The 20,022-nt window shown below is 54.4% G+C and overlaps 2 protein-coding genes and 1 non-coding gene across 4 annotated transcripts in view; 1 reads left to right on the top strand and 2 right to left on the bottom strand.

Moving 5' to 3' along the window:
• Positions 1-4,456, top strand: part of RYR1 (ryanodine receptor 1) — a 117,747-nt gene extending 113,291 nt beyond the window's left edge. For both annotated transcript variants that reach the window (XM_059999263.1, XM_059999264.1), the window contains 7 exons: positions 279-425; positions 890-1,024; positions 3,018-3,174; positions 3,592-3,656; positions 3,748-3,848; positions 4,026-4,077; positions 4,225-4,456. In XM_059999263.1, the coding sequence (XP_059855246.1) occupies positions 279-425; positions 890-1,024; positions 3,018-3,174; positions 3,592-3,656; positions 3,748-3,848; positions 4,026-4,077; positions 4,225-4,320 (753 nt within the window). In that variant the 3' untranslated portion in view covers positions 4,321-4,456. The remainder of the gene's footprint in view (positions 1-278; positions 426-889; positions 1,025-3,017; positions 3,175-3,591; positions 3,657-3,747; positions 3,849-4,025; positions 4,078-4,224) is intronic.
• TRNAE-CUC (transfer RNA glutamic acid (anticodon CUC)) lies at positions 1,636-1,708 on the bottom strand. The gene has a single exon. It is a non-coding gene; the product is annotated as a tRNA-Glu (tRNA).
• A 109-nt stretch (positions 4,457-4,565) lies between the features above and the next one.
• Positions 4,566-19,550, bottom strand: MAP4K1 (mitogen-activated protein kinase kinase kinase kinase 1). The gene is made up of 31 exons (XM_060000756.1): positions 19,452-19,550; positions 19,225-19,282; positions 19,022-19,112; positions 18,228-18,292; positions 16,683-16,738; positions 16,545-16,592; positions 16,347-16,389; positions 16,185-16,257; positions 15,598-15,729; positions 15,105-15,167; positions 14,913-14,994; positions 14,175-14,291; positions 13,878-13,956; positions 13,345-13,403; positions 13,222-13,265; positions 13,100-13,144; positions 12,327-12,369; positions 11,727-11,889; positions 11,552-11,634; positions 11,075-11,159; positions 9,970-10,046; positions 9,819-9,879; positions 8,936-9,044; positions 8,791-8,849; positions 8,549-8,652; positions 7,846-8,020; positions 7,499-7,561; positions 7,208-7,297; positions 7,053-7,123; positions 6,405-6,460; positions 4,566-4,738 (listed from the first exon to the last, which is right to left on the bottom strand). The coding sequence occupies exons 1-31, from the start codon at positions 19,548-19,550 to the stop codon at positions 4,669-4,671; spliced, it is 2,463 nt and encodes an 820-aa protein (XP_059856739.1). The 3' UTR covers positions 4,566-4,668.
• Between the last annotated feature and the right edge of the window lie 472 nt (positions 19,551-20,022).

The following is a 20,022-nucleotide window of genomic DNA, read 5'->3' as shown; positions in this document are numbered from 1 at the left end:
TGTGCACCTCTGACCCGCCCAAGGCTCCTTACCACCCAGAACACTCTTGAATTCCCAGACTATGTCCTTCTGCGGAGGGTTCCCCAACTCCCTGCAGAATGGCTTCCCACCGAGTGCTCCGCTGTTTTAGAGTTGTTCCTGATCCTTCAAATAATCCCTAGCCAGAGATGGCCCCCCGAACCCCAGAGCGTGCCCAACACTCTCAACTGTTCCCTGGCGCCCAGAGTACTCCTTGACCCTCATGAACACACGCTGACCCCGGCTCTGTGTGCCCACAGTCTTTCCTGTATCTGGGCTGGTACATGGTGATGTCCCTCCTGGGTCACTACAACAACTTCTTCTTTGCCGCCCACCTCCTGGACATTGCCATGGGGGTCAAGACGTTGCGCACCATCCTCTCCTCTGTCACCCACAATGGGAAACAGGTGTGGAGGGGACCTGTCTGAGGGGAGTGAGCCTGGAGGGACGAGTTTGGCAGTCTGAGGAGGGGTGGAGGGTGAGGGCTGGGCAGGTAGGGTGAGGAGGGGCAAGGCTGGGCGGGCTGAGCCAGGGCAGGTGTGGGTGGTGAGACCCCAGGGGGAAGGCCACCTGGGCCGAACTGGGGCAAGGATAGAGAAGGCTGGGGACTTCCCTGGTGGTCCAGCGGTTAAGGCTCTGCGCTCCCAGTGCAGGGGGCCTGAGTTTGATCCCTGGTCAGGGAACTAGATCTCACATGCTGCAACTAAAGATCACACATGCTTCAACTATGGAGCCCGCGTGCCGCAACTAAGACCCAGCACAGCCAAATAAATAAATAAATATTAAAAAAAAAAAAAAAGGATAGAGAAGGCTGGGCATGGGGGAGGGGCAAGCCCAGAGTGGAGCTGACCGGCCCATTGCCCGTCCCCAGCTGGTGATGACCGTGGGCCTCCTGGCGGTGGTGGTCTACCTGTACACCGTGGTGGCTTTCAACTTCTTCCGCAAGTTCTACAACAAGAGTGAGGATGAGGACGAGCCTGATATGAAGTGTGACGACATGATGACGGTAAGCCCCTCCCCCCAACACTCTTGGAACAAGTTACTGACCATCCCTGACCCTTAGTTTTCCCATCTGTAAAGGGGGTGAGTAATAGAAACTACCTGTAGACTTATTGTGAGGGTTCAGTGAGCTGACACTTGTGAGGTACTTAGAACAATGCTCAATAAATGGTAGCCACTGTTGTAATAGTATTTGAGTTTTTCAAGCTATCCTTATTGGAAGGGTGCTCAGGCATGGTGCCTGACTTACAAGCCATGTGAGTTGGCTGCTCAACCTCTCCATCCTCTGGTGTCCTCACCTGTGAAATGGGTGTATAATAACAGTGCCTACATCTTCGGGTTGCTCTTAGGACTCAGTGATGCTCCCTGATCATCTAAGATTTAAAAGTCTTAGAATAGTGCCTGGCAGGTATTAAGGATTCCACAGATGTGAGCTACTATCATCATTATAACGAAGAGTGTCACCCAAAGCATGCTATCCGTGTTTTTATTTTCTCTTCTATTCTAGGAGTGGTGGTCATAACCCAAACTGAGTTGTTGTTTTTTTTCTAAACTCCATCTTTTTTTTTTTTTTTTTTTTTTTTTTTTTGCCTTACCGCACGGCTTGTAGGATCTTAGTTCCCTGACCAGGGATTGAACCTGGGCCCTTGACAGTGAGAGTGCAGAGTCCTAACCACTGGACCACCAGGGAATTCCACTAGACTCCATCTTTATTTTTACTATACCCCAACTGCACCTTAGCATTTCCTCCACTTGTGAATTTTTTAAACTTTTTATTTATTTAGTTAAAAAAATTTGTTTGGCTGCACTGTGCGGCTTGTGAGATCTTAGTTCTTCGACCAGGGATCGAACCTAGACCCTCAGCAGTGAAACCGCAGAGTCCTAACCACTGGACCGCTAGGGAATTCCCCCCAAATTAAGTTTAACCTACTATAGGCATGGGCCACAGTGGAAAGAATCATCCCAGGGCTTTATCTCAGAGATGGCCTGTAATCTGGCACTGTGCTCGCAGGATCCACTCAGCCTGACATTTGAGGCCCCACCAGACCTGGTCTTGCCACTCAGCCTTGTTCCCATCAGTCACTGGTCTTAGCTCTTACCCAAGAGAACTGGGTTCTCTCACTTCCCAGGGACACAGAAAGAACAGTGTAAAGTCTTTCCCAAGGCAGCCAGGCAGACCACGTCCCTCCCTCTGCTCAGAACCTTCTTGTGGTTTCCCGATGCCTTCACCATGGCTTACAAAGCCAGGGAAAAACCAGCCTGGCCTGAGTCTAACCAGAGTCCTTCTTGCTTTTTGCTCTCTGGCTGCCTGGTCCTTCTTCAGTTCACCTAAGATCATGTGTTTCCTCCCAACCCAAGCCCTTTGCATCTGACATTCTCTCTTCCTCCCTTGCCCGGCCCTATGTACACATACCCCTTCACTTGATGCTTCACCTTCAACTTAAATGCTGCCTCCTACAGGAAGCCCTCCATGACCATTGGCTGGACCTCATTTATCTCCCTGCTCTTGCCCACAGGAACTCTATTTTCCAGCTTCACTGAACCTCTTTCAGTTCCTCACAAGAGCAAGATGCATTCTTTCCTCCCCAAATGGTGATGAAGCACATGTGGTTTTCTCTGCCTGGAACTCTCTCTCCCACCTAACATTTTCTTCACGTTCCAGCTCACACATGTCCCCTCTTCTAGGAAGCCTTGCCCCATCACCGCAGGCTGGGTCAGGCTTTCAAAGCTTCAACGCTTCCTGTGCTTCCCCCATCTCACCCCTGATTACACTGTGCTTTCACTGTCCTGGCCCTGAGCCCTCCCTATCACAACCCTGATCATTTCTGGGCTGTCACTGTCTGATGCCAAGTTTGTGAGCCCTGTGAGAGGAAGGTTCAGGGCTGTCTCAGTCATTGCCATGTGTGCCCTGCTGCAACTAGCCCAGGGCCCTGTAGGTAGTGGGTGAATGTCGAATGATTGAGTGCATGACTAATGTGCTTCTCACTCTGCCCCCGCAGTGTTACCTGTTTCACATGTATGTGGGTGTCCGAGCTGGTGGGGGCATTGGGGACGAGATTGAGGACCCAGCAGGCGATGAATACGAGCTGTACCGGGTGGTCTTCGACATCACCTTCTTCTTCTTTGTCATCGTCATCCTGTTGGCCATCATCCAGGGTCAGTGCTTGTCGGGGGTGTGGGAGTGGGGGCTCTGTGCCCAGAGGCAGACTAGCTCATTTAAGAGTGCAGTCCCAGGATCGCATCAGCCTGGATTCATATCCTGGCTCTGCCTCTCCCTACTGTGAGACTTTGGGCAAGTCACCACTCTGAGCCTCAGTTTCTCCATCTGTAAAATGGGGGGTTTTAATTGTACTAGCCTCATCGGGTTGTTGTGAGAATTCAATCAATTCATAGGTGGTAAATGTCTGGCTCATGATAAGTGCTCAATAAATGCTAGGTATTATTATTTTTAGGAAGCAGGGTGTGATTAGGGGGATGAGGGTGGGAGGCAGGACTCAGAGGTAGGTAGCCAGAAGAGGAGGGAATCTGAACTGGGTCAGAGGTTGGGCACTGACTTGCGCCCTGCCACCCCAGGTCTGATCATTGACGCTTTTGGTGAGCTCCGAGACCAGCAAGAGCAAGTGAAGGAAGATATGGAGGTAGGTCATATCTGGGGGGGCGACCCAGAGGGATCATGGGACCCTGGGGGGTTGAATGGGCCTTGACTCTGATGTCTCCTGCCATGCACAGACCAAGTGCTTCATCTGTGGTATCGGCAGCGATTACTTTGATTCAACACCGCATGGGTTCGAGACTCACACACTAGAGGAGCACAACCTGGCCAATTACATGTGAGTGTGGGCCCACTGGCCAATCAGGAGGGTGGGGGCGTGGCTGCCGCCAGCCAGGCCGAGATACTGGCCAGTTAGGGGAGGGGGGATGGTGTCCATGTGGGTGGATTCCCAGCCAGCCAATCAGGAGCAAGTAAGGGTGATTGCGACCTGTCTACCGCTGCCTCCCATCCCCAGGTTTTTCCTGATGTATCTGATAAACAAGGACGAGACCGAACACACGGGTCAGGTAAGGGTGTGTTAATGGGACGACAATGGGCAGAGACATGGTGAATTTTAATATAAGGTCAATCAGCAGGTGACAGTAAAAAGCTCATATCAATATGAAGCATTTGAAGATGTGACCAACCAACCCTTCCCCATCCCCCACCCCTAGGAGTCTTACGTCTGGAAGATGTACCAAGAGAGATGTTGGGATTTCTTCCCGGCTGGCGATTGTTTCCGCAAGCAGTATGAGGACCAGCTTAGCTGAGACACCCCCAGCTGGCCCTTCACCCCCACCTCGAAGGTCCTTATTCTCACAGCAAGCCCCTTAGCCCCCAAATCCCTCCCCGCAAGGCGGCTGGGGGAGGGTGACCATGTACTGGCAAAATAAAGTCTGTGCTACTCCCCTGACATCATTGTGCTGGATTGTTGACATTGGGGGGTAGGTGGGCATACAGGAATTCTGCCCTCCTCTCCCCCGCCAACCCAAGAAAACCAAGACGGCAGCAGAGACTGAAGTCATGTTTATTCAGAGACAGGGGCACGTCGTGATCACTAATGTGTGTCCGCTGGGGAGGGAGGTGTGGGGACTGGTTCCTAACACCCCGTCAGGGACTCATTCCTGGATGTAGAGGTTGCTGGGGGCAGTAGGATCATCTGCTGGGCGTGTCTCCACCACCACAGGCCTGGGGAAGGAAGAGAGAAGTCAGTTCATTCATGCATTTGTTCATTCCTTCATCTGCAGAGGAGTTTACGGAGTCTTCGCCAGCACAATGCTGGGCTATAGCAGTGAATGAGCACACATGGCCCCTGCCCTCGGGGAGCTCAATCTAGAGCAGGAGACCAATATGAATCAGTGAATCAGATGAATGCAGAGAAGCATGAGGCACATAACAGGGAAACCTAGCCCAAGGGGTCAGCCAAGGTGCCCCCAAAGGAAGGATGGTGGAGCCTGAAAGAGGCTCAGGAGGGAACTTGGTGAAAAGGCAGGGAAGAGTGTTCCGGGCAGAGAGAACAGCCTGTGCAAAGGCCTTGAGGTGGGAGAGAGCCTGGGGTTTGACTGCAGAAGTCATGGTTTGTGAGCTATGACCAGGATTGGGTATTTATCCTGAGGTCACGGGAAGGATTTAAGCAGGTGGAGAGTGACACAATCAGATCTGGATTTTAAAAGACCCCTCTGGGCTTCCTTGGTGGCGCAGTGGTTAAGAATCCTCCTGCCAATGCAGAGGACACAGGTTCGAGCCCTGGTCCGGGAAGATCCCACATGCCATGGAGCAACTAAGCCCGTGCGCCACAACTACTGAGCCTGCGCTCTAGAGGCCGTGAGCCCCACTACTGAGCCCATGCACCACAACTACTGAAGCCTGCGCGCCTAGAGCCCGTGCTCCGCAACAAGAGAAGCCACCGCAATGAGAAGCCCACGCACTGCAACCAAGAGTAGCCCCCGCTCGCCGCAACTAGAGAAAGCCCACGCGCAGCAACGAAGACCCAACACAGCCAAAAATAAAGAAAGAAAAAAAAGATAACATCACCAGGAATGGGACAAAACATGTGCTTCCTGATCTGATGCAGTGAAAGGACACACCATCATTTCTGTGGTATTCCTGCCCCAAACGCTTAACCTGGAAACCTCAAACCCAGTTGAGGGACATTCTGTAAAACAAGTTTCCTGTACTCTTCAAAAGTGTCAAGGTTATGAAAAGCCAGGAAAGTCTGAAGAATTGTCCTAGGCTCAAGACTAAAGAAACATTACTCCAAAATGCAGCCCATCATCCTGGATTATATCCTGGACGAGAAAAAACGTATTATTTTTTGGTTATAAAGAGCAAGAGCATCATTGGAACAACTGGTGAGACTTGAACGAGCGTGTGAATTAGAAGGTAGTGATATTTCACTGTTATTTTCTTGATTTTGACAGCTGTATTGTGGTTTGTAAGAGTATGTCCTGGCCTTCATTTAGGAAACATACACTGAAGTATTTAGGGGTAAACTGGCATCACGTCTGCAATTCACATGCAAATAGAAAAAAATTATACATATATGAAAGGGAAGAATAAAGCAAATGTGGCTAAAACATAATATATGGGGAATCTGGGTGAAGGGGATACACAATTTTTAAATTTATTTTTGCAACTTCTCTGAGAGTCTAAAATTATGTCAAAATAAAAAGTTAGGATAAAAATTAAAAAATGAAAATTCCACCTTGGCTGCTGTGTGGGGAATGGACTATAGGGGGCAGAGATGGAAGCAGGGAGACCAGGTGAGAGGATGTCCAGGCCACAGATACAGGTGGCTGGGGATACCTCCAGATGCCCTCTCCACATCAGAAGCCCCCCCTTCCCGAGTTCATACCTGGGGGAGCCAAGCAGACGGAAGGTGAGGGTGGGGTCTCTCAGCTCCTGCAGCAGCTGGGGGAAAAGGTGCTGTGTCAGTGTCTCTCCTTTAAAGAGAGCAGGGGACAAGGTCTCTGAACTCCTCAGGTCCAGAAATAATCATTCTTGCTAACACCGCTCATCAGCTGTGTGACGTCAGGCGAGTTACTTAACCTCTCTGCACCTCAGATTACTAACCTTTGAAATCATAGTACCTACCTGATAGGCAATCACGAAGATTAAGTAAAATACAAAACTGTAAGGGCAGAGCCTGACACATGGTGTTCTGTGAGGTAAGCACCATTTTTCACTCCATTTTCCACTCCATTTTCCGGATGAGAAAAGTGAGGCACAGGAAGATTAAGTCATTTGCCTAAGGTCATTCAGCTGGATTCCAACCCAGGCAGTCTGGGCCATGCTCTTAACCCACATATCTCTACAGTGACCCTGGATGAGGTCTGGACCTAAGCGACACTGGGGTAGAGAAGGGGACCCGTCTGAACTGAGCCTAGAGAAAGCTTCTCCTCCAGGACTTCACACCCTGACTCAGTTCTCCCATTCCATCTGATGAATGAGATGACTGACATGGGAGGGGCTGGGTCGCGGGGGCTGGGACGGAGGAGCTTACCTGGTCCGAGCCTAGAGCCCACACCTGCACTCCATGCTTCCAGAAGGCCTGGAGCCGACCCCCGACCATAGCTGGGAGGAAAGCAGTGCCTGTTACCCTTGACTTTCCCTTAAGCCTCCAACCTGGACCCCGGACCCTATCATCCCGGCACATACCCACGGCCTCCACTGCTTCAGTCATGGGGATCTCTGGAGTTCGAAGCCCCCTGACTGGGGCCCCCTCTGGGGTCACCAGCTTCAGAGACCCTAGAAGGAGGTAGAGCGGGGTCTTTAAGAGCAGTAAGCGGGACTTAGGAGGTTATGGAGGGACCAGACAATAAATTCAACGTGAGAAGCAAAGCAGGATGGACAAGGACTGGAGGGGCTCAGCGTTTCTGAGAGAGGTACAGGTTCTGGGGTTCGGAGATCTAGGAATAGTGGGGGAAAGGGAGGGAGGAAGGTTCTTACCGTCCATCAACACCATCACCTTGTCTTCCTCGACCTGAGTCACCTGTACTGGTCCCTTGTGCTCTGCTTGAGAGGCGGGGGTTCAAGGACCAATTCCACCTCACTCCGCCTTTCCCAAGCAAGCGGGCTAGGCACCCTGTCCATTCCCAAGCAAAAGGGCTAAACCTCGCCCATCATAGGGTTCCCCAGTCTCCTATCATCAATCTCACCAATTATATATACCCAATGTTCTCCCGTCCCCTCTCGTTTTAACCCCTTTCTCAATTACGCCTCAGGCTAAGCACCGCCCAGCCACCCAGACCCAACCCTCTCAAACTGATAAGCCCCACCCCTCCCAGAGGCTGCACCTGTGCTCATCTCGCCCAGCCAGCAGGAGAGCGCGCCGAAGCGCACGGTGTGGAAGAGCACCGACTTCGCAGGCCGCCCGGGGCTCACGCCGATGCACACGGCGGGCAACTCGGAGCCTGGCCCGGTCAGCAGTGCAAACACCGGCAGAGGCGTAGGTAGCGGGAACAGCACCTGCTGCGGAACGCGCAGGGAGGGGCGGGCTCAGAGAAGGCTTGGGGCGGGGCCTGAGCGGGGGCGGGGTCTTGGAGGACAGTGGGCGTGGGGCTTCCGAAGTATTTCCTAAGTATTCCCTTGCCAAGAAACTTCAGGGGGTGAGGCCTCAGAGGGCTTAGAAACTGACGGATGTGCCCTCAGAGTGGGCGCGGCTTCCGTTTGGGGGCGTGCCGCCTTGGCGACAGAGAGGCAGGGCCCCCGGGGGCTGTGGCCCCAAAGGCAGCAAAGTCTCCTTAGAGACTCAAAGAACCTGAATGGGGTCTCCTTAGAGGTGGGGGGAGGGGCATAGGGCCTGAAGAATAATTAGGCCAGGGGTGAGGAGCGGAGCTGAAAGATCAGTGAGGAGCCTCCAGGTGGGCGGGGCCTTGGGGAGATTGGGGCGGGGCCTCGGGTGGAAGGCCGGATTCGTGGAGCTCTCAACAGAAGCGTAGAGTGGATCACCCTGGCCACCCAATCTGACAAAGTCCCCAGCGTCTGCAGGCTCCCTACCCGGACCAGCAGGAACTTGTTCATGGGCTGGTACCACTGAAGCAGGACCACGGATGTCTCCAATGCCCCACACAGGAACGGGCCCCCGGAGCTCGCGCCCTCTGCTGTGGAGGTAAGGATACATCTTTCCCCGGGCTCTGTTCACCCTGCCTTAACTCTGCAATCCTCTCCGGTCGAGAGGGAGTCCAAGTCCCGCCCCTGGTCCCGCCCCCTCTCTGCACACCCATGGGGTTTTCTCTCACCCACACAGCACGCCCGGCAGCCTTTGGTGTCCTGGATCTTAGTGGAGACCATGTTCTTCCTGCAGAAGAAGGGAGGCGTGAATGGGGGGAGGGACGGCAGAAATGAGGCATTAGAGGGGTCAGAGGTGCCACTGCGGGCTGGTACCTTGCCAGTAGCCGGTGGGGGCTAATGTGAGCGATGGGGCTTCCTGTTCTGGCCTCTTTCCGTTCCAGTAGGCCCAAGATGCTATGAGAATACAGGTGGGGGGTCTTTCCTGCAGTGTGTGTGTATGTAGGGGAAGCAGGCAGTTATAGGACACTGCACACTCCCACCTTTTCCCTATCCCGTCACTTGGCCCCATCCCTTTAAAATGCCCTAGCCCTCAAGTCTCAAGCACCTTTATTTACTCATTTTTCACGCAACATATTTTAAATGCCCACTGTAGGCCAGGCACTGTGCTTGGCTCTGGTGAACCATTAATGGTGAGTAAAATAATTACGTTCCCTACCCTCATGGTGCTTGTAGCCACATGACAAATGATGGACACTTAACCAGTCAGATGAAGTTACACACATTACAAAATTTAAGAAAAACATATCTACAAATTCTGCAAAAGTCTGTCATCACAAACTTTTGGCTTGGGGTCTCCTCATAAATTAGAAATTCTTTTACACAAAGTGTTTATAAAACAATGACACATAATTTTAATCTACCACTTGCTCGCTCTATTTTAGTAAAGCATGGAACAAGTACTAACTGTCACCTGAACATCAAAGAAATGTAAAGACTGACTTCTTGTGGAAATTACCTCAAAACTGACTTGAGAGGTGGGCACTACTGTGAGCCCCATTTTACAGATGGGGAAACTGAGGCTCAGGGAGAAGTCTCTTGCCCCAAGTCCCACAGTGGAAAAGTGGCTGGAATTTGAACTGTAGGCTCTGTGAAGGGGGAGCCTAATTTTTTTTTTTTCAGCCATGCCCAGCTATCTCCCAACCCCTTGACTCCTTAAGTTCTGACTCCCCACCCTCCCACCCAGCCATAACCAGACCTGAGAGAGACATGAGGACATTGTTGATAGAGTACACCCAGGTAGTCCGGCTAGAAAAAAGCTGTAGAGGAAGGGGAGATGGTCCCTGTAAGACCCCAGCAACCCCAACTCCAGCCCCCACCCTTGGCCCATCCTAGGTGCTGCCCCTCACCATCTCCAGTGTGGCCTCCTGATCATTTCGGTTCAGGATGAAAATGCCTTCCTCGGCCCCCAGAAGCAGGTGCTGGTCTGGGGAGCACAGACATGAGGATGCTGGGACCTGCCTCATAGTGGGGGACTTCCCAGACCCCCCTATGGCCCCAAACACTGGTACTCTGTTTGCCAGCCCTGACCCTCAATTCTCTGCTCTCCCTCCAAACTGACACTTCCGGCCTCTGTTTCCCCAAATCTGAACTCAAACCCTGACCAGTTCCCCTGAGCTGATCTCACTCTCACCAGCCTCTGACCACCACTGGTTCTGGTGGTTCTTCCATCCCTGACTCGCAAATCCTGACCCTCTGTCCCCTCAATTCTGCCCCCAACATTAGATATGACTCCCCAAATAGCCCTCTAAATTCTTTCCCTCTTTCTCCCCAGTTCTGGTCCCTGAATGCTAATCCTATCTCAACACTGAACCTCAAATTCAGACAGCCTTCCATATGGCTTTTTCTGTCCAGTGTGACCCCGAAAACTCTAATACTGTTTCCTTAACATTTATCCCTCACTGACCTTGTCTCCACATCTTTGATCCCCAAACTCTCTCCCCTTCTGCTACATTCTAATCCCCAAAACTCCTGGCCCCCAAATCCTGATCCCAGTCTCTCTACCATTAACCTACAACCGAGGTTAATGGGGTCCAACTGTCCTGGATCTTGTACCCCAAACTCTGACCTGTCTGCTATATCTGACACTCCTTTTTAAAAATTTGTTTATTTTTTATTTTGGCCACACCGCACAGCATGTGGGACCTTAGTTCCCCCGACCAGGGATCGAACCCCTGCCCCCTGCGGTGGAAGCGCGGAGTCTTAACCACTGGACACCCGGGGAAGTCCCATATCTGACACTCCCGGCCTCCAAACTCTAATTTTCCTAGTCTTCACTCTCAAACCCATCTTCACTCTACCCATCTTTGATCCCTCAACTCCACCTGTAACTCCTGGCTGTGCCCCTGCCTCAGCTCTGCCACTCTCTCCCCTCCCCTGTCCCTGCCTTTGTGCCTTCCATTAAGGGCCCTCCCCGTCCCCACCACATTCTCCATGACCCTCCTGAATGCTCACCCTTGGTGGAGGGGTGCGTCCAGGCTGCCGTGCTGTGGATCCGGAGGGGGCAGCCATTGAATAACTTTACAAGAAGGGCACATCCCTGGGTGGGCCATGGGGGCGGGGCAACAGCAGATCCAGCAAAAGGGAGGAGGGGACAGGAAGGCGTGGTGGTTAAGATTTGGAAGCAAGAGTGCCAAGGTTCAAATCCTGCCTCTGCTTCCTCAAAGGTTTATACCTTGGAAAGCTACTTAACCGCTCTGTGCCTCAGTTTCCCCAGTTTGAAATGGGGGATAACACCTATCTCTACGACATCTACCTCTTTCTGTGAAGGTATACACCTTGTAAAGACACGAGATCAGTGTTTGGCACAGAGGAACTGCTCAACGTATGTCACCTGTTATATTATTAGTCTTCCCAGCCCAAGCCCCCCACTCCCACCATGCATCCCCAGCCCCATCCAGAGGTGTGAGTCCTCAGCACGGCTGGCCTCACCTTTCTCTTCATCTTTTCCTTCTTGGGGGGCAACAGTGGGGGCTGGTCAGGCTCCCAGGGGGCTGGGTTCCAGAGTGAGGGTTCTGAGATGGGGTGGGGAAAATCAGCCCCCAAACCCCCCTAACCCTGCCACACCCCCCCTCTGCCCACCTCCCACCCCAGCCTGCCCTGTCACCTGAGTGGGCAGTTAGGTGGGGGCTTCGCGTGACTGGGGGAGGCCCAAGATGTGGGGTGCGTGGAGGAGGCCCACTGGCACATCGGACCAGCACCCCCGGGCTCAGCTGTCCCTCATCCCCAGTTTCCCCAGGACCCTCGTCCGATGGAGAACGGAACTTGGGCTTTGGAGAGAGAGAAGGACGGTGGGGGAATACATTAGATGATCTGAGAGAGAGGGCGCCCTTCAATCTGCCTCCACCGGCACTGACAGTAGGTCATGGCTCTGACCCTCCCCACGATGTCCGACCACCACTCCAGCCTTCCCCTCTAACCCACGCCCAACATCGACACATGCCAGCAACTAAAGGGCGAGTGCTGGGTGCAGCAGGCGTTTCCAAGGACCAGCTACTGACCAGTGTCCATCGGGCTAAATATTCTGAGTCCCACCCCTAGGGTCGGGGTTACCACTTCCAGATCCCAATGTGCTTATCGTCCCAGTCTTCCCAGAATTCAAAGGACCCGGCATCCCAGACTCCAGCCCTAGAGGGCTCAGTATCCCAGCATCTATGGACTCTGGCCTCCTGGCCCCGTGGCCCCCAGCTCTGACCCAGGGCCTTACCTTGGGGGGCAGCGGAGGAGGTGTGTCTTCTGCAGGGGTGGGGCTGGAACACAATGATGGGGTAAGCAGGTGCGGGTGTGGGGAACAAGCACTGGGGAGGGTTGGGGCCAGAGGTCTGAGCTCAGGAGGCTCAGAGGGCAACGCGGTCTGGGCTGGGGCCGGGGGCTAAAGGACTGATAACCATGATGTTAACGGTAACAGCAACTCCTGGATATCGAGTGCTGACAGTGCAGCAAGTCTCTGCACCTTCACGCCCGCCTTGGAACACAGATCCTATGAGCTGCTGGGGTCAGGTTCTCACTTGGTGCCAGGTGCGCTGCCCGTGAGCCCATGACAGACGAGACGTGTGGGATGGATGGGTGGGCCCTGAGGCTGACACAGGCCTGGGGCTGGGGGAGATGGGGGCCTGGGCCGACTGCTGGGGCTGAGGGCCTGACATGGGGGAAAGGTTCAGCCTGAGGCTGGGTGAGATGAAGAAAGATGAGGGCTGGGGGTTGAGGGTTAGGACTGCCATTGAGATCTGGGGATGGGAGCAACCTCTGGCCGGAGCCGGGGACTGAGATGTAGCAGGGGGCCCAGGGTTGCGTTGGGGTGGGGTTGAGGGTCAGGGGTCCGGCGTGAAGGAAGGTGGGGGCATTGAGGGTCCAGTCAGGGGTCAGGGGTCAGCACTGAGTGGTAGAAGGAAAGCAGGGGCTGAGGCTGGGGTCAGGGTGGAAGGAAGGCGGGGTCGTAGGAAGGTGGGGGCTGGGTGGGGGCCTGTGGAGCTGTCTTACATGTCCACGTCGTCGTAGTCATCATCAGACTCCGACAGGTGCCTCCTGAGGAGGGACAGATATAAGCCTCGGGTGGTCCCCGCATGTAGCCCAGCCTGCCTCCCACCCTGAGGGTCCCTGACCTAGGACTGCTGCTCTTGAAGTCTCCAGGGGGCTGTAAGCGAGCCTGCGGGATAGTAAAGGGTCAGCAGTGGCCCAGTGGGAGGGGAGGGGAGGGCGGCTGGGCGGCAGGGGAGGCATCTCACCGTGTCGGCTGTGGGTCTGGACTCCATGCCTCTGAGCTTCCTGAACTCCATGTGCCGCCCTGGGGGTAACACACAGTGAGCTGGGGACGTGGATTTGGGAACAAAAAGAGTAGAATTGGGGGTGGGGTCTGGGATCAGGGTCTTAGGACTGGAGCTGTCGCTCCAGGGGAGGGATCTTGGTTTACAGGGGTCTCATTTGGGGGTCAGGGTTTGAGATCAGGGAGCTGGGGGCTCAGAATGGTTACAGAGTGTTTGTTTTGAGGTTCCAGCTGGGTACCAAGGATCAGACAAAGATTTCTGAGGTCTCTGGGAGTCCTGGTGGTTGTGGGAAGTCTCAGGGGGTCTGTCTGCAGGACAGAGAGGTAGGGGTCTCTAGAGGCACTTTGTAGATCAGGTGGTGATGAGGTTTTCTCTGGGGTCTCCTGTGGGGTCAGATGGTGATGGGGTTCTCTGGGGCCTCTGGCCGTCTGATGAGGGGGCATCTCTTGGCTTATAGGATCAGGTGTCCCCGGACGTAGGGGTTCTCTACTCACGACAGCAATCTGCGTCTGGGATCCCCAGAGAGCTGGAGCGATGGGTGGATCTGATCCGCCGAGGGATGGCGGGGGGGAGCTGGGCAGAGCAGCGACTGCATCAGGACCATGCCCTCTAGCAGCCCTCACCACCCTGTGGGCCCAGCTTGGAGCCCTTGGTCCTCCCATAACCTCTGTGCCTCCAGCCCTGCGCCAAGCTCCCCATCCTCACTGGCTTTTTTCCTTCTAAGACAGGCAGCAAGGGGGTGCTCCAGGCAGGGGAACAGCGTGAGCGAAGTGGGGGGGCGGGTCCCTCACCTCAGGCTCCTCATCTTCAATCTCGCCAACAGGGGCCCCCTTCCCTGGGTTCCTCAGTTTGTCAAGAAGATCTACGATCAGGCCTCTGTTTAGCCCAGGCTGGGACACCAGTTGATGCTGGGGAGGGGAGGAGGGTGTCAGCAGACAGAGGGCTGGGCTGGAGAGAGAGGGTTGGGACGAGGGGCTGGAGAACCCATCTAAGGGAATCTAGTGGGGAAGTTGCCAACAGAGGAAGACGCAGGGAATTCTGGGGACCTGGGGGATTCTGAGGAGTCTGACGGGATTAGATAAACTTAGGGTAGGGCACTTCCCTGGCGGTCCAGTGGTTAAGAGTCCCCGCTTCCACTACAGGGGGCACGGGCTCCATCGCTACTCAAGGAAATAAGATCCCGCGTGCGCGCATCGCGGCCAAAAAAGAAAAAATAGGGTAGTTGGAGAATTCCAAAGGTGTCTTAGAGGGGACTGGAGTTCCCCTGGAATTCCAAAGCACAGCCAGGAATGGGTCCTGAAGCCCCTGGGAATTTGTGAGTTTTAAGAACTCAGCGTATCTTGGAAAAAGGTCTGGGATACAATTTGCAGAGTCTTGGGGATCCCTGGGGAATTCGGAGGGACTAGGGACTTTGAAAGGGCCATGGGGGTTCTGTGGGATGAAATTATCAACGTTCTAGGGAGCTGTGGGAGGCGCTGGGGGATTCCGGGGGTGAGTCTGGGAAGGCTTCTCTGGGATGGGAGGTTTACAGTGAGCATCTTGGTGGCGCTGGGTCGTTTCTTGGGGCTCTTAGTGAGGGTGACTTTGACAAAGTTGTGGAAGGCAGCCGACCTTGGGAGGAAGAAGGCAAGTTCTTCAGTGAGGGCACCAGAGACCCTCCCATCAGACCATCGCCCCTGGCTCCACCCTCCCTCTCCCTCCTTCCCATCAACCTCTCCTACCATTTGCCTTTTTCCTTTAGCCTTGGGGGCTGGTAGCCACTCTTGGTCATGAGGAAGAGAACTCTGTAAACAGAGTAGGACAGAATATGGGGATCAGACTTTCCAGCGGAGGTCAGACCTCATGGCTCAAGGGAACCCCGATAGCACTAAGATCAGCAGAGAGCCAAGTGGGGGACAGAATGAGAACGAGGGTTAGGATTTACAAGGCATGGGATGCCACTTCTAGGGGATACTGCTAATCGCATTACAGAGCTCCTGCAGTCTCGCAGGGAGCCTCAAGATGGCGCTCCCCGTGTTGGGGGCTCCTGGTGTGGAGGGCTGGAGAAAAGGCTTTCTGGGCTCAGGGGAGCCTGAGGGTCTCGGATGGAGCTCAGAGCAAGGGGGTGTCTCCTGTAGGGGGTCTCATGGTGGGGAAGCAGGTTGGGGGCTGGTGTCCAGGGTCAGAGTTGAGTGGGGTAACTGGGACTAGGGGGACATGCCCACATCTGCCTACCTGAGAGGGTGCACGTCAAAAAGCGGTGGTTGTAGCTCGGCTAATTCGATGGCTGTGACGCCCAGGGACCAGATGTCACACAGCTCATTGTATCCCCCCTTCAGGGCCACGGCCGCCACTTCTGGAGCCATCCTGGGGGCAGAGACCCTCAGAGAGCCAGGGCTGACACAGGAGGACGAGGGGAGACTTTTGTGGGGGGTAGGAGAGAGACAAGGAGAACGGGGCATACAGAGAGATAGATGCAGAGAGAAACATAAAGATGGAGAGAGACAGACATAAAGACGGAGCGAGGTAAAGGCAGAGAGACAGAGACAGAGAGAGAGAGAGGGAGGCAAACGTGGACAGATATGGAAAGACAGAGAGATCAGGATAAAAATCAACACAAACACTGAGAGGAACAGGTGGAGGGGGCACAGAGAGCCCTAGGTAAATGGAAAACTCAAAAGGGAGCCCAAGAGAAGACAGAACATTCAACAGAACAAGGTAGAGGCAGGGCAAAAAGCCAGGATGGAGATTCCCAGAGATCCAGGCTGGGAAAAGCTGCTGCCCCCTGTACCACCCCCAGCTGCCAGCCAGGCACCCCTCACCAGTAGGGTGTCCCAATGAAAGAGAGGCGTCGAGCCAGCGTTGCCCCGATCTGGGCCGAGATACCAAAGTCAGCTAGAGGCAGAGGGAGAGATATAGTGACCTCTCCTGTCCCCTTGGGCCCCCAGCCAGTCCCCCTCCAGAGCCCCACCAGCCACACTCACCCAGTCTGACCTCCCCAGCATCATTGATGAGGATGTTGGCTCCCTGGGGAAGAGGGGGCGATTAGAGGCTCTCAGAGATAACCCCCAAGTCCAATGCTGCTGCCACTCCCTGTCCCACACCGCCCCGAGCCCTCCAAGCACCACTCCCATATCCTGGGCTCCCCACCCACCAAGGCCACCTTTCTGCCCCTAGACCACCTTGATGTCCCGGTGTATCTTCTTCTGTGAGTGGAGATAGGCCAGTCCCTGGGGAGGAGGGTGGACACGGGGGCTGTAAGTGTCCGGGGGCTGGAGCACGGCCCTGCCCCTACCCAAGCCCACAGAGCATCTCCTCACCTGGAGCACTTCCCGGCAGACATAGCTGATCTGGAGCTCTGACAGGGGGCCTGTCACTGCAAAGGTCACCCCGGTGCGGTGTTGGGTGCGGGCCAGGCCCCTGGCCGCCTCCCACACCAGCTGAGAGGGTGCCACATAGAGAGGGGGAAACAGGATGGGACAAGTAGGGGGAGGAGGCAAAGGGGTGGTCAGCAACAGAGAGAGGGGCAGCGATGCAGGGAACCAGAGGCCGGAGGGAGAGGGATTCGTTCAACAGATATTTACCGCGTGCCTACTGTGTGCCAGCCACCGTGGCAGGCACCGGGGATACAGCTGTGGACAAAAGAGGCAGAGATCCCTGCCCTCATGGACAGAACATTCCGGTGGGGGAGATGGACAGTAGACAAGATAAACAGGTAAGATATACAGTACGTGAGATGCTAATAAATAGAAGAAAAATAAAGCAAGAAAAGACAACAGGAAATATGTGTGGGAAGGGGTATGACATTTTACACAGGGTGATCAACCCTGAGAAGGTGATGGGGGTGAAGATGGGAGCAGCAAGTGCAAAGGCCCAGAGGCAGGAGAGTGCCTGGTGGGTCTGGAAAGCAGTAAAGTGGATGGAGCGGAGATGAGGTGTGTCTGCTTGGGGTGTGCCAGTGGGGGTCAGACTTGCCGGCTGTGATGAGAAATTTGGGCTTGGCTTTGGAGGGAACTGGAAGGTATGGAAGGGCTCTGAGCAGGGGGTGATGTCACTTTGTAAAATGAGGAAAGGCAGAGAGAGACAGGGAGAGAGACAGAGAGAGAAAGAGAATCAGGAACAGACCCAAATTGAGGCAGAGAAAGAAAGACATGGTCGGAGAACAAAAAGTGGGAAAACAGACATGGTGAGAAAGAGAGACACAAAGGGGTGAAGAGGATACACTAGAGAGAGACAGTAGGCAGAGGGGTTAGAGACCAGGTCTGACGGGCTGGCAGGGTGAGTCACTTCCTCTCTGTGGGCCTCAGTTTCCCCCTCTGAGGACTTCTTAATGAAGTCCTTCCTTCCTGGCATTTGAGGTCTGAGGCCAGAGGGAGACCGGGAGATGGTCGAAGATAGAGGTGCGCAAGAGAAAACTCGAAGTGATCAGAGGCCCACCCCACCCACACCCTCCAATGCTCCGAGAGAGTGAAAAGCAGGCTAAGAGAATCAGAAATACAGTCACTATTAAACGAACATGTGGGCACTGAGGATGAGCCAGAAATGCAGAAATACTCAAACGCATGAATACACCTTGGTGAGAAAATGCAGACACGGGGAAGATGGGGCAGGGGAAGTAGAGGGGATCATTGCATGCAGAAAGACTGGGGCTGGACTCTCAGGTCCTGGAGGACAGGGGTCAGTGCCCGCTCGGTCACCACAGTATCCCCAGCATCATACAGGCCAGGCCAGGCCCAGAGGAGGGGCCAGCTTACTGTGTGAAATATGGACCGTAAAGACAGTCCCAGGAGACACAAAGGCAGAGAGACAGGACAGGCGAATTGGGGGGAATGGGGCTACCTGGATCCCCGTGCCCTTCCTCTCACCTTGGTAGATGTCCTGGAGAGAACCAGCCCCACAGAATTCCATGCAGATCCAGAGCTTCTGCAGCCTGTAACAGTTCAAAAGCAATACTAATAACAGCAGTAATGATTATAGGATACCTCCTGGCTCACTGTCCATCTTATTCTAGTTCAACAAGAACTTTAATGTAAGAGCTGTCATCTCTCTATTGCCCACTACAGTGAGAGCATCCCATTTTATAGATGGGGAAGTTGAGGCTCAGAGAGGAAATATATGTTTAGGATCAACTGGAGTGGAATCCAGCTCTTTGGGCTCCTGACCCGTGGCATCCTCTGTCGTCCCATGCTAACCTAGGAGACAGGGTAGAGACCTCACAGGTTGTGGAAGTTTGGAGGGGACAGAGGAGCTAGGATACCAGGTCTGGGGGACAGAGGACTTTATTGGGGCATCTGGGATCTTAATTTGGGGGTCAGGGAATTTAGGGGTTCGTATTAAAGGAAATGAAAGTGAAACTAGGGGACCCGAAGGGCAAAATGATGAAAGATTAGTTTTAGGGGACTTGGTTTCAGGTTTGGTTACTCAGAAGGGGTCAGTTTGGTGGACCCCTAGTCAGAAATGGGAGTTATCTATTGGAGATTAGATTTGGGGGTGCTCTGGTCAAAAAAGTGGGACTTTGGGCTGGGGATCAAGTTAGGAGTGCCCCAGTTAAAAATGGGGGTCCAGGATTTGAGGTCAGGTTAGGGGGTACCCTGGTCAGGAATGGGAGCTCGCGTGTAGGGGCTGGGCTGGGTGTCAGGGCAGGTCTGAGGCTCATCACCAGAGATAACTCCCATGGTAGGCAACGATGTTGGCGTGCCGACAAGTTTTCAAGATGAGGATTTCCTTCTGAAGTGTGGAAACATCATCGTCTGCAAGGAGGGACAGAGAGAAAAGGCTGCTACAGGGAGGGAGTATGGGGGAGATCCCAGTGTCCCAGGAGGTGGGCGTGTGGGGAAGAAGCTCCTGAGGTCCTCTCCTCACCAGGCTCCATCTTCACCATCTTCAACGCCACCAGGTCCCCCGTCACCTTGTCTCGAGCCTTGTAAAGGGGAAGTTGGCAGTCAGGCGGGCTCCATTCGCCTGAGCTCCTCCTCAGCAACCCTGAACCAAAGCCAAGGACTGGGACCCTCTCACATCCCCTTCCCTTCTTGGGCCTCACCCCAAAGGTCACCGGTTTGAGGGTGATGGAGAATGAGGGGGTTCCTCACCTTGAAGACTTCCCCATAGGTGCCACCACCCAGCCGCTGTAGCAGGTCATAGTGGTCCCGGGGATCCCTATTAAAGATGTCAGGGTCCACGAGGTCCATTCCTGGGGCCCGGAGCTGGGCCTGCGCCCAGTGGCCAGCAGGGCCTCAGGGCTCGGAGTGCTGTCACCTCCCTCCCTCCCCACACGCCCTGCACCCGCCTTGCCTCCACCGGCTGTGGCCTCCCCCCTCCCCACTCTCGCTTCCTGCCCCAGCACAGAGCTCTGCAGCCGGCTCCACCCCCTGTCCCCTGGGCCCTAAGAGCCTGTGAGGGGCAGCTTGCCTTGGGACCCAGGGGACACCCCCTCCACTTCCAGGGCCCTGGGCTGCATGTAAACCAGATGCAAACTATCTTAATTGTGACCTGGAGGGGTGCCCTAACACTCCCTCCCCCGTTCTGGGCAGCGGCTAAAAACTACAGTTGAACCTCTGCTGAGTGCTTGAGTGCTGGGCCACAACTCAGAGATGGCAGGTCTGCACAGAGACGGCCATGCAATGTATATCACTGCTCACCGGGGGCACATACATGCACTTA

The sequence above is a fragment of the Delphinus delphis genome, chromosome 20 (assembly GCF_949987515.2).
Source record: "Delphinus delphis chromosome 20, mDelDel1.2, whole genome shotgun sequence".
NCBI lineage: Eukaryota > Metazoa > Chordata > Mammalia > Artiodactyla > Delphinidae > Delphinus > Delphinus delphis.
This window is presented reverse-complemented; position numbering and strand designations above follow the sequence as displayed.